The sequence below is a fragment of the Castor canadensis genome, chromosome 1 (genome assembly GCF_047511655.1).
Source record: "Castor canadensis chromosome 1, mCasCan1.hap1v2, whole genome shotgun sequence".
In the NCBI taxonomy this organism is placed as follows: Eukaryota; Metazoa; Chordata; class Mammalia; order Rodentia; family Castoridae; genus Castor; species Castor canadensis.
The window spans coordinates 20952062-20968388 of record NC_133386.1 but is presented as its reverse complement, the minus strand read 5'-3'; the positions used below and the strand labels follow the sequence as shown (position 1 = coordinate 20968388).

General features: G+C 41.6%; 2 protein-coding genes across 4 annotated transcripts in view; one reads left to right on the top strand and one right to left on the bottom strand.

The window, feature by feature from the left end:
* Window positions 1–16327, top strand: part of Utrn (utrophin) — a 521188-nt gene that overhangs the window by 38952 nt on the left and 465909 nt on the right. The window contains exons 1-2 of one of the 3 annotated variants that reach the window (XM_074072717.1): window positions 2477–2848; window positions 8721–8891. In XM_074072717.1, the coding sequence (XP_073928818.1) occupies window positions 8813–8891 (79 nt within the window). In that variant the 5' untranslated portion in view covers window positions 2477–2848; window positions 8721–8812. Of the gene's footprint in view, window positions 1–2476; window positions 2849–3261; window positions 3515–8720; window positions 8892–16327 lie in introns of those variants that run through there. The other 2 variants (XM_074072708.1, XM_074072723.1) reach the window with 2 other exon arrangements.
* LOC141415818 (uncharacterized) lies at window positions 152–4276 on the bottom strand. Its single transcript, XM_074053260.1, has 5 exons — window positions 4265–4276; window positions 3806–4102; window positions 3266–3551; window positions 2937–3222; window positions 152–2479 (listed from the first exon to the last, which is right to left on the bottom strand). Exons 1-5 carry the CDS (start codon window positions 4274–4276, stop codon window positions 1846–1848), a joined length of 1515 nt encoding a protein of 504 aa, XP_073909361.1. The 3' UTR covers window positions 152–1845.

Here is a 16327-nt window from a genome sequence, read left to right as displayed (position 1 = left end):
AAAATAAAAAAATAAAAAGATAAAAATCATGTTGTCAGCAGAGGAGTCATTATTGTCATAGGAAAATGTTCATGAAAAAAATTCAGGAATTACAGGACACAAAACATCTGTTTTATACAAAAAACTGAACAAAATAATATCTGTGCTGCAGTTCACAATTCACAAAGTGCTCTACACTTGCATCGCTTTTTGAGTGACAAAGTCATGAACACTCCAACTTGTTTTGTTTTCTATTTTAAAGGGACAAATCTGATTTCCATTAACTCCATCAGTGTTACAGTGTGGCTACGAAGTCCCCAAAAGGACTTAGGACCGGTAGACCCAATCATGGAGAGCTGGTCAAATCCTGAAGACTCTGATGATGGTTAATCCGCTGATGGATTCAAATCCTAACAGCATTATTGAGAGGTGATGGAAACTTTCAAAGCAGGGCCTACGTGGAGGAAGTAGGTCACCGAGGGTGTGTGTGTATCCTTGGGGGGTTGTATCTTCTTGCAGCCCCTCTGTCTGACCCTCTCTACTTCTTGGCCACCTTGAAGTGAGCAGCCTCTATCACACACTTTCCCTGCCATGATATTCTGCCTCCTCAGACCCAAAGCAGTAGATGCAGCTAACCTTGAGTGCAGACCTCTGAAACCATGACCCAAAATAAATCTTTCCTCCTGTAAGTTGTTTCTGTCATGTACTTTGTTACAGTGATGAAAAGCTTACCAATACAACCTGGACACAGGGAGAAATAGAATTATCAGGTAGCATTTGATCTGTTCTCTTCTTATGGCACTTATTGTGGATGTTGAATGTCTTTTATGTCATCTACTGGATGGATTCTATAGTCTTTAATGGAAAGATGTCTATCAGACTTCTTTGCATAGGCCTGGTAGGCCCCAGACTGGTGTTTGTTAAATGAAGGAAGGAATGAAAGTGAATGAATCAACCATTCCCTTTCTGGGTTGATACTTAGGACTTTATTTGGTTTACACGAAGAAAGTCCCCAAAAGGAAGGAAGCTAAGCCAGAAACCTTGTAAGGAAGCCTCTTTCAGGACCAACAATCCCACAGCACAGAGTCTGGGAGGTTTTCAGTTCATAACTAACAAAAGGGCAGTGAATTCTATCTGAAAAACTTATTCAAGGTCCCTAATGATTTACCTTTTACTGCTTTGTAAATTAACTCTTAAATATCAAGTCAGCAATAAGCCAGAACTCATCTATCAACCATCCTTTCCCCTTTGTTTATAGGAACTAGGAACTTTAGTGTTGTTTTTGCTTTTCTCTCCCAAGTGTGATGATAATGTTAAAGAATCACATCAACATACGGGAATGAAAAGTGTAAATGAGCAAAAGTTCACTTCTCCCCAGGTATTTTTTGACCAACCCCTTAAGACTGGGACAGGTACTATGGACAGATGTTTTTGTGTGTAAATTGGAAGAACAGAAAAATAAGGTCAGCGCAAACATTATTTGCATATATGAGCTAATATGAAATGAAATTTCAAGTATTTTCAGAATATTGAAAACATTAAGAAAATTATGTAAAATAGGTCTAGGATTGTAGCTCAGTGGTACTGTGTGCTTGGGATGCAGGAGGCCATGGGTTCCAAAAAGAATCTGTATTTTTAACAGGAGAAAAGTGCAAAGAGTGGTTATAATATCACGACTTTGAGAAAGGTATGTAAAATAAATACACTTTTGGATCTAGAACCAAAAGAAAAAATAATAACGTCACCAAGATGAGATGGGGTCAGTTGAGATTCATCTAAAAAAAGTCACCCTAACTAGAGTCCTAGAGGGCTTGACTCACATTTTCAGAGAATCTGAATAAAGAGGGCCATGTGTGCGGGAGGCTTTCATTCTAGTGTCCGCTCCCAGCACCCACACTTCGGCCGGGGTGCCGCGCAGGGCGCGCTGCAGGAGCCACTCGCTGCGGGCGGGGAAGGGTGCGTAGGGCGGGCGCTGATTGACCGGGCTGCGGTCAGGTGACCCTGGGCGCCACGTTCCCGGAGCTTGGTAGCTGTACGGCCGCGGAGGCCCGGCCGGGGCCAAACCCGGAGCCAAGAAGGACCGATCTCCGGGAAGAAAGTTGTCGGGCCGCCGGCGGCGGGGCGGGGAGCCGAGGGGGAGCGGAGCGCTGGAGCGGTGCGGACCGGTGGCTCCGATCTGCGCGGCCTCCTGGCGAGGGAGAAGCCCCGGGTGCGGGGACGCGAGCCCTTCCCCGGGGGTGGCGGCGGGGCCGCCCGTCCCCGCGCCCCACCTCCCTCCTCGGCCCGCCGCGCTCCTCTCCAACAAAGGGGCGGCCCGCGGCGGGGAGGACTGGGAGGAGCCGGCGCCGCGGCCAGCCGCCCGCGCGCACAAAGTTGTGGAGTCGCTTGGTCGCCAGAGATCGGAGAGGGGGAGCGGCAGCCGCCGGCCGCGGGCTTTCTCCCGCCGGGACCGAGGACCGGGGAGTCTTGGGGAGCGGTGCTCCCTTCTTTTGGGTCATTCCTGGAGACAGAAAATTAGTGTTTGGCCAACTTGGTGCCTGCGTGCGGGCCCCAGGTTTGCACTTGGACTGTTTTTGTTTTTGGCGGAACTACGGGGCAGGAAGATTGCACAAGACAGGGGCGTTTCCAATCGGGTGTCAATTTTTTTTTTTCTTCTTCATCGGATCTTGTCTAGTGCTTCACGTTTCATTTAAAACAAAACAAAACACCCCCCCCCACAAAAAAAAACCCAAACAGACCAACCCCCATAGCAGCACCAAACTCCCCGTCGCGCACACCCCCGCGATCGCCACCATCCAAACCCGCTCCGAGGAGCCCTGGGCCGCGCGGGACGCGGCACGGGCAGGCTCGGCGGCCTGCGGGCGAGCAGGTAAGCTTGTGCGTTCCTGGAGCCTCAGCCTGGGGTTCTGGGACCGCAGCCCCGAGGGAATGGGGCGGGGGCTGGGAGGAGGCTCGACCTTGCTGCGGCTTTTCCGCCCGGGGTCCCGGTCGCAGCTGAAACCAACTTTTGCGTGCGCGTTCCTCGGAAGCTCAGTTCTGCCTCCCGGGGCGGGAGAGGGATCCGCAGAAGCGAGGAGAGGGCTCCGGCGAGAAGGTCCTCGGAATCCGTAGTAGTGACGAGGGACTCCAACTCCTTGCCTTGCTCCTGAAACCCTCCTTCCCGCCGGGGGACAGGGTCCCGAGTCTGTGCATTGCGCCCAGCGGGGCGCGGGGCCAGTGATCTCCTACAGGGGACGTGGCCTTCTAAGAGAGCCTGTCACACGCCCAGGCTCCGGGAAGGCGGGGCCCGGCGGTGTCCGCCAGGAGAGGGTGGTGGTGCGGTGGCGAGCAGGGGAGTGCTTCCCAGCCAGCGACCTGGCCGCAGACGTGCTCGACCCCTGGCTGGTCACGGCTCCCGAGTGTGGGGCTCCGGAGTGTGGCGCGATCACACTCAGCTCTGGAGAAGCTGAGGGGACAGGGGTGTCCCATTGGTGCGTGTTCCCGCGCCGTCGCCTGTTTTCCCGGACCCGTGGCATCTCTTGCTGCAACTGGCAAGGTAATTCATGTCCTCCTTTGGCTCGCGGTCCGAGGCTCTGGTTGCCCAAGGCCACTTACAAAACCAGCAAAGCGGTAATTGTAGGCCGTGCAACTTTCATAGGGCACATCGTCAAAAGAGACTTTTCTTTTCAAGCCGGATTCCCAGAGACTGGGGAGGAGAAAACGTGTCCGACTTCCCGGAGCTAGGAACCCACACTTTTGTGTGGCCGGGGTGTAACTCCACGGCCTCCACTCCCTGGGTGTCTCGGGGAGCGCGTCCTCTTTCCCAGTCTCAGGTCACCTAGGTCACCGGGGCCTCGCAGGTCAGTTCCCCTGGTGCACTAGGGGCCCTGGTGGCCAGAGCGTCCCGAGTCCGGGTGAGGCTGGATGGCTGGGGTCGGGACCTTGCACGCCGCTCCGGGGGCCGCAGCTCGGGGGGGGGACAGCGCGGGTCGGCGAGAGCTGAAGGAATGCGAAGCTCTTGGGCACTTGTGTCGCGAGCACCAGGCGGCGAGGGCCAGGGCTTCGGTGGAGCGGTCCCCCGCCCCCTTTGCCGGCATTTACGGGACGGATGAGACGGCTCTTTAACTCTCCTTTGGGTGTTTACCTAAAATTTATTGCTCCTGTAAACAGCATTAATCACAGCAGTATTAACCTTGCCTGGAGCGCTTGCGAGTGTGAATGGCAGTTCTTGGCACTCGGCGCTTTCTTTACTACGGTTCCAGCAGAGTGGCCAACTCCGGTTCCCGTGGCTTCCCTTCCAACGTACTGACTCCGGCATTCCCAGGCTTTGGGTCCTAGTGGAAAGGGAGAGTTTTTGCCCAAGAATTTAAACCTTTTCCTATTCTTGAATGTTTGTTCAAAATGGCACCTTGTTGGATGTTGCATATTCTTATATTGTGTGATTCCCAAGTTAAAAAATAAAACATTACTTTTGCCTTTAAGGCCATCCCCTGCCTTTGCACCTTAGGTTTGTTGCCACACAATTTTGCCTTCTGGTTTGTAGGACACAGAGAAATGTTCCCAAGGAGGGGACGGTGAATGTGCAGTGGAGTGGGTCGGTTTCATAAGGAAGCCTCTGGCTAAACTTTATAGAATGTCTTTGAAGGGAGGGAACCCCTAGGGCAGTTTTAAAAAAAATTATTTATTTTTGTGTATATATATATATATATATATATACATAAATATATATATGCATAAATATATATATTGTATATACTATATATATTGTATTTACTATATATATTTTGTATATACTATATTGTATATACAAAATATATACATATTTGTGTATATTTATATAGATAAATATATATGTTTATCATTTTTCATTTACTCGCATGTATATACGTTTTTTGGGCCACTCCCCCCCACCTCTCCCCGCCCCACCCCCCAACCCCAGGGCAATTGTAACTTGTTACAGTTGCTTAAGGCTTCAGGCCCCTCAGCAGTGTCCCATTTGGTTATTCTGCTTCTCACTTGGCTTTGTGTGGAGGCTGGCATTCCCTCCATAGTACAGTGTGCCAGTGGAAGCTGGCTTGGGGGCAGGTTGTTAGTGGTGAGACTTTGACTCTGCCTCCCACAACCAGTTATAAGTTGCTGCCTCTTTGGTGACTTAGAAGGAGACAGACTTTACCTCTGCTACTCAAACCAGAGTTCCCTGGCCATTACAACGTGGCAGCCACAACAGTCAGGGGCTATTACTTGTGTTAATGACTTTCTCTTGTTCTCTTTCCTCATCTTTCTTTTCTGGTCCTTTGATCACCTTTTCCTGCTATATTTTCACAGTATATATGAGATTTTCATGATCAAGAAGGGAAAATTATCTTAAGGAGAATAAGGAAATAAAACATTGTAGTGAAGAAGTATTTCTGGCCACCTGTAAATGAAATGAAGTCCTATATAAACAGTCTGCTTTTGTCTGTGGAGTGGAAAATGTCTTTAAGAGCATTGATGTGGAGACCCTTGGCTGAAACCAGTTGTGAAGGAGAGCATAGCACTCATTTCTCAAAGAGACGAGTTCTTGCCAGGAAAGAGAATTTCTCTTAAGCAAACCTGATTTTCCATAATTAAAATTTTTTTATTCTTTTTTGCAGAACTGGGGTTTGAACCCAGGGCCTCAAGTGCTCTACCACTTGAGCCAGGTCCCCAGCCCTTTTTGCATTAGTTTGTTTTTACCTATGGTTTCAATTTTTGCCCTGGTGGGTTTGGGACCTTGATCCTCCTACATCCGCCTCCCAAGTAGCTGGGATTCTGTAGTCCCAGGTGTGTGTACCACCACACCTGGCTCTATACATTCTTTTGAATAAGGTCTTTGGTTCTTTTTTTTTTTTTCTTTTGGCCATTCTGGGATTTGAACTCAAGGCCTCACATTTGGTAGGCAGGTGCTCTACCATTTGAGCTGTACTTCCAGCAGTTTCTGGTTATTGAATATACTCAGACACTTAACAATCTAGCAAGTTGAGCTGGTGGAGTGACTCAAGTGGTAGAGTACCTGACTAGCAAGTGTGAGGGCCCTGAATTCAACCCCCAGTACCGGGAGAAAAAAAAAAAGAATCTAGCAAGTCTTTTATAGTTTTGTGTCTGAAAACAGGAACTTCATCACAATAATTCATAAATTCTTAATAGCAGTAAAGCCATATAAAAATTTAAAAAGTTTTTTATGCTCTCATATATGGATTATCCAATCCATAAATTCTTCCATACCAGAGAAAAAGGTTCTCTAAGCTTTACCATTTTACCAGCTTTCATCTGTTAAAACTTTTCTAAGTAATTTTGCTCTTATAGTAGAATATACTCATTTTCTGACCTGGTCAGAAAAAAGGTATTATATATTGTTTATATTTACATAATAATCTTGTGTGGTTTATTTCTTGAATATCGTATTATAAAAATATGTACAATTCTAATATCATATAAACTTTTATATATTGTAAAATAGCCATACCATATGATTTATCTTTGAATTAGAGGATTGAGTTGTTCAGTCCTGGCTAGATATAAGCCCTGCTTCTGATACTTGTTTTACTATGTGAATTAATATACCTTATTTGTAGATTAGTGTTTGGATGTGTTGACTGTTAAATTCCCAATTAAATGATTAACCTGTTTAATTGGCATTCGGGGTACTCTTAAAGGGGCTGTTATGTGGATAGAGACAGACTGCTGAGGTTAAAATTGAATTCTTCTCCATGGGTTGGTAAGGCCGTGCGTTCCAGGAAGCAGTGAGTCAATGCAGAACTCTCACAATTAGCATTCTTAAAGAAAACGTGGTGCTGCAGGGCAGAATCTTCAATTCTTTCAATTCTTTAGATTCTTTTCACTACTTACTACAGTTGAGGATTATTTTATCACTCAGCAGGACTTCGGTGATGAACCTTCCAAAATAAAGCCTGTGTTAGTGGACAGAGCATATAGCCAGTGAAATCTGTATTTCAAATCCAGAGTGTTCCTGAGACCCCCCCCACCCCCATCTGCATTTCCAACTGCCCTTTGACCTCTCCCCTCAACCTCAGCAAATCCAAACTATTCATTATTTCTTCCTCCCTTCCTGCTCTCCTTCATTGCTCTCCAGCTCAATGAATGACTCACCGCCCCCCCCCCAAATTGCCCAGCCACAACTGGGGAGTCATTCTGTATGCTAGCATTCTGAATGCCTAATGTCCTATCAGTTCCCAAATCTTACTGACATTCCTTATTTTATTAAATAAGATGTCCACACATTCACTCACTCTTCTTTCCATCCTCCCTGTTTAGGCCACAGTCACATACCTCCCATAATATTATAATACAAAGGAATTTTTTTCCTTATAATACAAAGATTAGTATAGTAAATACCCAGGTGTCCCTTAAATTGTCTTCCCTTCTTATTGATAGTATTTACTTCCTCTGTCTTTGTGTGTGTATCTCTCTTTATACACATATAAATAAATATCCATATGCATACATATATAGATAGATATTGTCCTGTTTGAAATTAAGTGAAGGGATTGTCACATTTCATTGCTAAATATTTCATTAGGTGTCTCCTTCAATCAAAGACATTCTCCTGCAGAACAACACCGTTAAGTAACGTTAAAGAGATTCAACATATATTATTGTCTAATGTATATTGCCTAATGTATAGTTCAAATTCTTACTTTAAAATGATCTCCAAAATGTTTTAAGATTCTGATTTCAGTCAAGGATCACGTTTGGCGGGTATGTCTATTTTAGTCTCCTTTAACCCACAAAGTTCCTCCTCCGCCTGGTAGTTTTGCTTTTGGGGACATTGACAGTTTTGAAGGGACCAGGCTATTTGATTTGACAACTACCCACAGTTGGGATTTTTCTGTTTGTGGTAATCTTACATTAAACATTTTGGCAAAGATACTGTATAGATGTATCGAATGGTGCCCCATTGTTGGCTATGTAAAGTTTGATCACTGGTCAAGTTTAGGAATTTTTTTCCTCAATATATTATAATAAAAAATTTCCAGCATGTAACTTTTCATTCAATAACCATATGCACATAGCTTAGTACTCAGTTAGTATTTTGTTGTACTCTGCCATGTCTTTACTGCTTCCAAACGTGCTACTGTGGCCCATCTACAAGCCAGTGTCAGCAGGGCTGACCATGTCACCTCCCTTCTTAAAGCTATCTGCTGATCTCCAGTCTCTTTAGATAAGGACCAGGAACCTTGACATGGTCTCCAAGGCCATCTCTGCTCCTGCCTTCCTTCCTTTCCTGGTTTGACAGATGCTCTTGTTTCTTGGCTGTCTTGTCTTCAGAAACACTCGCCTTAGCTCTTTGCTCTTTGATTCTCTCTGCTCCTTCACATGTGAAGCTCTTATTTTTTCCACTTCCTTTTTTGACTAATTAATTTCTTATCCTTGAAGGCTGGGCTCAAATGTCAGTTCTTCAAGAAAGCCTTCTCAATTGCTCTGAGCTGGTAGGATTCCTCTGCTGTTTGCTCTTATTACTTAATGCTTCTCCTTTGTACGTTTGTAGACTATCAGTATTATAATGAAATAATTCATTAAATAATTAATTGCTTAGTGTCTGTGAGCTCCATAATGGCAGCAGCTATGTGTCTTTTCACAGTCAAGTCTGCATGGCCTGGATTTGTGTCTTAGACATGACAGGCACTCAAAAAATATTTGCTGAATAAGTTACCACATATAAATATGTATTAAATTATATAGGAATGTATATGCATATATATTACTTTTCCTTTTCTTTTTAGGTATTAATGTCAAACTGGACCATTCTACAAAGCTAAAAGTCTTAAAAAGAGGATTTGGGAAAATCTTTGGATTACATTGAAATTCAGCCAATATGGCCAAGTATGGTGAACATGAAGCCAGGCCTGATGATGGGCAGAATGAGTTCAGTGACATCATTAAGTCTAGATCTGGTAAGTAATGGAGCCTCACGGTAACTCTGGATTTGATGCATAAACCATTTAGAAGACATAGGTTTCTCGCTTGTTTTGCATTGTTTTTCTCAGGCAAACTTCTTTTGAGAAACTTAATTCTGACCAACCACCATTTTTTTGTTTGCAGAAGGTAATATAATGTCTCTGAGTGTCCTATTTTAATTTTTCAACCTGGTTTTGTCTCGTTGTCTGTTGACTGGCATTGCTTGGCGAAATTGCTACTTGTAGCTGAGTGTTGTTCAGTTCTAAGACTACACCACAAGAATGCACAAATCCAGCTGAGAGTTTTCCCTTTATTTTCTGAAAATTTAAAGGAACTGTATGCTAGAAGTAGGGAATACTATATATTCTGGCAGGAAGGATCTTCTCATGGTTTGCTTTTATTACCATGTCCCCCTTTCATCCTGGAGGCCAATGCTAGGCCAAAAGGCATCCTACATTCACTCCCCTTTTTGAAGTTTCTTATGAACCCTCTGAAGGTGCAGTTTTCCCCTAGGTAATTGGATCAACCAGACTAAGACAGATGAATGGTTTTCATATGACCATTTTTCTTAGAGTGGGGACCTCGAGATAGTATTATTATATAACTGAATGTTTTTTCCATTCTGGCTGCACAAGTGAATCAACTGGGGAGTTTTTACAAATACAGATGCATTGGCTGCACTCCAGACCTATTGAATACGTTTCTGTATTTGTAAAAACCTTCAAATTTGATTCCTAGAGTGGCTTAAATTGGAGATATTTTGAGCAGGTAGGACTTTTTTTTTTTTTTTTTTTTGCAAATTACACAGAATTCTACCCTGGGTGTGAACACTATACTTAAGTAACTTTGAGAGTTACTTTAAGCTATAAAATTATATCTAGTGTCACATTAAGAATAAAAAAAGAAACCCAAACCCTGTTTTTTCTGTCTGAACCATTCATACATTATGGTAGGAGCTTATTTCTTATTATTTGAAGCTGTAGCACTATATGCCAAAAATAAAATTGAAATTAGCTGTTTTCAGATACATATTTTCTCGTGATACTGGTGCTGGTTGGTTGGTAAGGGGTTCAGATATTACAGACTTGGCTGTAAATATGCAGTGACTTTTGTGTAGCTTGAAGTATCTTTTGGAGGTATAGCTTCATATCCTATGGTATATGTTTTAAAGTATGATTTCAAATGTCCTGTTCCTCTAAACTGTTTTTTTTTTTTTTTTAATGTTTTACTGGTATAAAGTATTACATTAAAGTAAGGGATTACTGATCTCTCTCCCCACCCCCTTTACTGGGAATTAAACAGTTGCTATGCAAGTGCTTTACCACTTGAGATGTATATAAATAAACGAATATTTACAAAATATACATTTGGAAATACGTAAAAGTGGCAAGGAGAATGGAAGAGAGACAATTTAATGTCTTCATACTAGCCATGTTCTATGAGTTGTGAGGAGGTGTATTTATAAGCAGTTTTCTGAGTCTACCTCCATTGCAGTAAGACCTTTGATATTTATAACTGGTACTTTGGCTATGTCCATTAAAGAGTAATTATATAAGTTGTAAAATACTGGACATGGGTGGTAAGCACAAAAACTTCTAAAATATTTTTTAGATTTAAAATTGTCGTTTATAAAGGCTAATAACACTCATACATTGCTGGAGATAGTTTGTCAAAAACAGTGTTGAGAATTGAATTTAATGGGTTTGTAACAAGGGTATATGAATTGGCTAAGCAATTCCAAGTTTTCCCCCAGGTAGGACATGTAATGTACATTCAAGAAGTTTATCACAGTGTTATTTGTAATAGAAAAAATTGGAATCACCATAAAAATCCAGTATTGGACATTGGTTTGGTCATTATTTCCCAAAGTATTTTGAAAGGCTCACAAGTTCTAAGATCATTAACATGTAATTTTAAAAGGATGTCATGCTCAAGTAACTTTAAGAAATAATGATAAACTTACTCTGTTTCTCTACCATAGAGTATCTAAGAATCCTAGTGGAACTCATTAACTTAGACTATATCCATAAAGTAGACGATTGTGTACTCATAAAAAGTGATATGGCTGGAGGAGTGACTCAAGCAGTAAGAGTGTCTGCTTAGCAAGCGTGAGGCCCTGAGTTCAAAACCCCAGTGCCAAAAAAAAAAAAAGTAATGTTAAAAGTGAAATTGATATGTGTATATATATGTTTGTTAGTGTACATATATAAATATATAAATGTGTATGTATATGAACATAGAAATATTGTTTTTCATATATTGTTAATTTTAAAAACATGGTATGTGAAGCCATTTATGTCAAAATATCTTAAAAATTTGTGGAATATACACTAAAATATTAACAGTGGTCATATTGGCATTTATGGTCATTATTTTTCTTTTTTTAATCCAATTGTATTTTCTTTTTATTATTGTTGTGCTGGGTGGGTGTACAGTGGAGTATTTGAGGTAGTTCTTACAATATATTAAATGTTTCATATTTGAATTCACCCCCTCCGGTGCCATGTATATTTTCTAAAGCTCTTTGATGTACTTGTATTACTTAATTTTATATTTTAAAGACTCTTGAATTGCCTGCGGTGTTTTAATGCCAAAGTTATGACTGTTACTCTTTTCTTTAGTGGCGTGTACTTCAAAACACATTGAAAATTTAGCTGTTGCATAGCTGAGATATGAATCACATTCTTCTGGCTGGATTATGTTGCAAAAGCCAGTAGATACAATTGGATTTAAATGAGCCCGCTAGTCTCCATTTTGCTTTTAGGAAGGTACTATTTTGATACTGTAGTGGTCACGTCTCAAAATTTATATTTTTACCTTAAGTTGTAGTAATTATCTATATTTAATACGTAGTTTTAAAAGTTCCTCACTGAACATGTTTGGTGCTGAATTTGTTGCCTTTTCTTTTTTTAAGAAGGAATATTTTCTTAATGGAAAATTTTGAGCATAACCTGCTTCTCTAGTTTCTTTCAGGGGATTGCATTAGGGGGACACTAATATTGAATATATATTGATCAGTTCAGTCTCTTGGTTTATGAAGATTCTTCTCCAAGTCCTTGAGTTTGGACAGTCAAGAAGTTTGCATAATAAAATACATATACGTTTTTTCCCTAGTTCTGTCTTATGCTGTGTGTGATGGTTTTTGTTTTATGTTTAGGAGCTATTTCCACCATCTAAGCAAATGAAGTTATCAAGGGTAGGTAATGGATTAGTTTCATGAACATCAAAGCCACATACTTATTTATGGCTGTAGTGCATTTAACTTGGATGTGAGTAAAGTTTAGGAAAAAACTGGAAAATATTTGATCTTTGTTGATCAAGGATTTGGGTCTGGGTAAAAGTAGACCTTTCTCTTCTTTAAGGGCTACTTGGCAAGTTTGTCATCAATAGCTATATTATTGACAGCCTTCATTAGTGTGCTTCAGAAGGCTTAGCAAGTTGGTTAAGATTTTGAGCCAGAAGACCAAGAATAATAACTTTTAAGTGAAATATATTGCTGTTGGAGTATGTGATACATATAAATTTCGCACATTGTAAAATGGGAAATAATAAAGTGGTTTGGGATGCATCCAAATTCAGAGAGTCCCCCACTATTATTTCATTCAGTCAGCGACAAATGCACTTGAAAACTGCTCTTCACAGTGCTGTGTGGTGTGTCGCAGCCCAGGCTTGTTCTCTGGGACAGGGCCGTGTTATGTTGGATGAATTAGTTGGATAAACTCATTGTTGTATGAGTCAGTTCTTTTATAAACCTTGGGCAGGAAGCCTGAGAATAACGGTTTTGTCATTTCTTCTTTACCTTCTGTGTTCTTGTCTAATCCTGGCCTCTTCTTGTTGAGGCCATGGAAAGCCATGCTTGTGATGTGATCACCTGGCCTCTAATGGTTGGGTCTTATGAATACTGATGATGATGATGACACTAATTCTAGCATGTTATGTTTATTTATGTTTTTAGCATCTCACGTTTACTGGACACAGATGCGGTACTGAGTTTAATCCTCACAACCACTGTTGTACAGATGACGAACACGAGCATACAGAAGTAGTTTGCTGCTCTGGCCTTTTTTCTACTTCTCAGTAGTGCCCCTCCCACCAAGGCCTTTTGCACATTTTTCTTTTCTCTGTTTTTATTTTGTTCCTTGTCATGTTTTCCCTCCTGACTCTGGAAAGTAGCTCCCCACTTATTAATTATTTTTGAGACAGGGTCTTGCTATGTAGCCTAAACTGATCCTCCTGTCTCAGCCTCCCAAGTGTTGGGATTACAGATAAGTATTACCATGGCAAGCCTAGTCACTCCTGAATGTATCACATTATTTAAGTTCCCTCTACTGTTCTTATCATTATCTGGTACTTTAAGAAAGGTATTAAGTATTTGTTAACATTCTTCCCACTAGACCAGGGACCAGTACATCCCCGGCACCAAGTCCGTGCCTAGTGATAAATATTTATTCAATGAATAAAGGCTTTAGAGCTTGAAACTGCCAGAGCTGGGATTAGAACTCAGGTGATCTGACTTCATAAACCCTGCCAGGTGAGTGCTGAATCTTCTAATTTACAAGGCAGTTTATCCTTTGGCACTGGGAGATTCTTCTTCATTTTGTGTCTAAATCTGTCCCCGCTTGTACTTATAACATCCTTCTGCCTCTGCCTTCCTTCATAGTTACCAAGGTTGGAACCCTGGGCTGGGAGGCAGAGGTCCTCAGGCTTTGGCAAGGAAGGGCAATTGTCAGAGACAGAACCTGCTGCTCTCGCCTTCCCTGGTTTTTGGCTCTGCTCTGCCATTCTCTGTTGAGAGCTGACAAAGGGAAATACCAGAAGACAGGCAGTCCTTCAGGTGGAAGATAGAGAGTTTGATAATTTACTTCTGACGTGAGTTCCCTTTTTTCTTTTTCTTTGACTGCTGCTCAAGGCTTTTAGCAGGTTAGTGAAAAAGGTAGTGGATTTCAGATGCATTAACATTTGGCACAGGGTGAGCACTGGTCTGATGCCCAGATAGGTAACTGTGTTATTGAAAGAGTTGGTAGAGGTGTTTGGAGAGGGAAGAAGAGACAGGCCAGTGAAATAAAAATGAAGCAAATTCTTTAATACAGATAATTATACCTAGTTCCATTTATACGAAGCCATCTGAAGAAATGTGATGTTTGCAATAAATTAACACGCTGAACAAGATTCAGTGTTAGGATAATGATGAAGATGACCTTCTTTGTGACCTTTCAGGGGTTGTTTTTAGGAAAGACAATGGCCAAGTTGTATAGAGGGAGTCATTGGTCACTTCTTCCTCTTACATTTAAGAACTATCTTTGAGGGGATTTTTCTTAAAACATTAAGGGACTATAGAGGAGTCCATTTTTCCTTCTGAAGCTTTCCTTGGCTGGAATACCTGTGCTTTGAAAGGAAGTCTTTGAGCAGGTTTGTTTTTTTCCATGAGCCCTGGGGATATGCCTGGTGGACAGACAGGAACCCTATGGAAATTCAACCCTGGTACAGGATAGCAGCTATTCCTGTAAGGCATGTCAAAATCTTATCTGTGTTGTTGCCTCATAGGTGGGAACAGTGCAATTATAAGAAAGTTTTCTGTGCTAATGTGAATCCTATGAACTTGAACTCTGGTTGTGCGGGCTGTACAAGAGATCCATTCACCACGGGTGATGTGAACTGCTAAGAGTGCTTAATTTTATTGAACAATATAGATAGGATGATTTTTCTGGGAACAAGGGAACATGCGAGATCATTCGAGCAATTGTAAATACTAGTTAAAATTTAATCTAAAGCAAAGGAGAAAGGGTGTGCAGGTGGCTTCCGATATATTGACTAGGTTTTTCCTTTTCAGACTCTGTGTGGAAGCATAGGCATTTACACTATTAGGACTTTTACATGTATCTTTTGTATACCTTCACTGCTTAAGAAGGACTACATGCAATTCAACATTTGTAACGTGAGCCAGTGTGAGGTGATAGCTTGGGGACCCAAAACTGGAAACCAAGTCTCAGGCCTTACACTTTTGGTTCCTCGGTCTCTAGATTTACTCGTCTGCTCCAGGAGGAAGGTCAAGCTTCTCTTCCATGAAGTTCTCTAGTTTTCACACCTGTGCCTTTAGACAATCAAATTCCTGAGGTTTATTTCTATCCCATGGGACTTCTCTGTCACAAGCTTGTTCTCTTGGCTCTGTTAGTAAGGAGAACTTCATCTACAGCTGAGGTTAAGGATTGGGGATGTTCCAATCCTTTTCTTTAAAAAGATAAGTTTTATCATAGCAGTTAAACTCAACAATACATCAGATACAAGAGTAACATTTCATGGATGAATATTTTGAAATTTACTTGTTTTTTGTTAGCTGGCTAATACTTGTTATTTATGTCTAGTCCAATAATTTTAATACTTAATATGTAACAAAATCTTTAACCTCCCCCTTCCCTGACATAATGACATTTCTGATGTAGCAGAGAAATCCAGTAAAAAAATGGGACTTTTCGTCTGTTAAGTAACACAGCTTTGAAGTACACACCTCTACTGTGGTTTCCAAAGTATCATCTGTTTAGTTCTCTCTGATTTCCTAGTGGTCATAATTGCAAGTGTCTTCAATTTGATTTTCTGATTAAGTGTCTGATATACAATGCTGTATGAAGAGGTTTGTGGAGGAGATACATTTTAGCGTTATTTCCTTAATTACATATATTAGTGCACATGCTTTTATTTTGAAAATTGGGGTTTGAACTTGTCGTGTACAGAGCTCCTAACTCAGTCAGTTGGGTTGGAACTATCTTTCAGATTCTGACTCAGATGTGGTGGGGTCTGGGCAGCAGTTTCAACAAGCCCCATGGGCTGTCTTTCTTGTGCCCTTTGTTTATGGACCAGAAAGGCAGGTTTACAGAGTGTTGGAATTAAAGTGAAAGTGGTCTGCACTTAAGAGGAGCAAGGAAGGCTACAGGCACATGTTTGTGATTATTTTTACTTGTAAACAGTTTCCTTTAAACAGTTTAAAAAGGGAATGGATTTCATGATATTGGGCACCCTGTATTTGGTAGAGTTTGGCTTATGCTAAGCCAAGGTAAAACAGAGGAAAGTGGGTCAGGAGAACGGTGAAACGTGTTGCTGCATTTCTTATTGTGGCCATTGAGCAGAACATCGCACCAAGACATTGGGCAGTGTTGTATTTCTTCATTGAGTTCCTGAGCTGTCACCTCACTGTGTTTAACTCTTCCTGCCGGGAGCCTGAACACTTTCATGGCATCTTTGGGTCAATTCATTGTGCATTTTCTAAGACATTATTATTTTCAAGACAGTTGTGCTTGTGACTTATGGTGGGGGAAAAAAAATGCTCACATTGACCTTCTGTGCTAGTCTCCATATCTTCTTTAGGGTTGGAGAAAGGTGTTAGAGATACATTTGTCTCCCTGTTGGTTTTAATTCTAAATAGGTGATGCCTGGTATT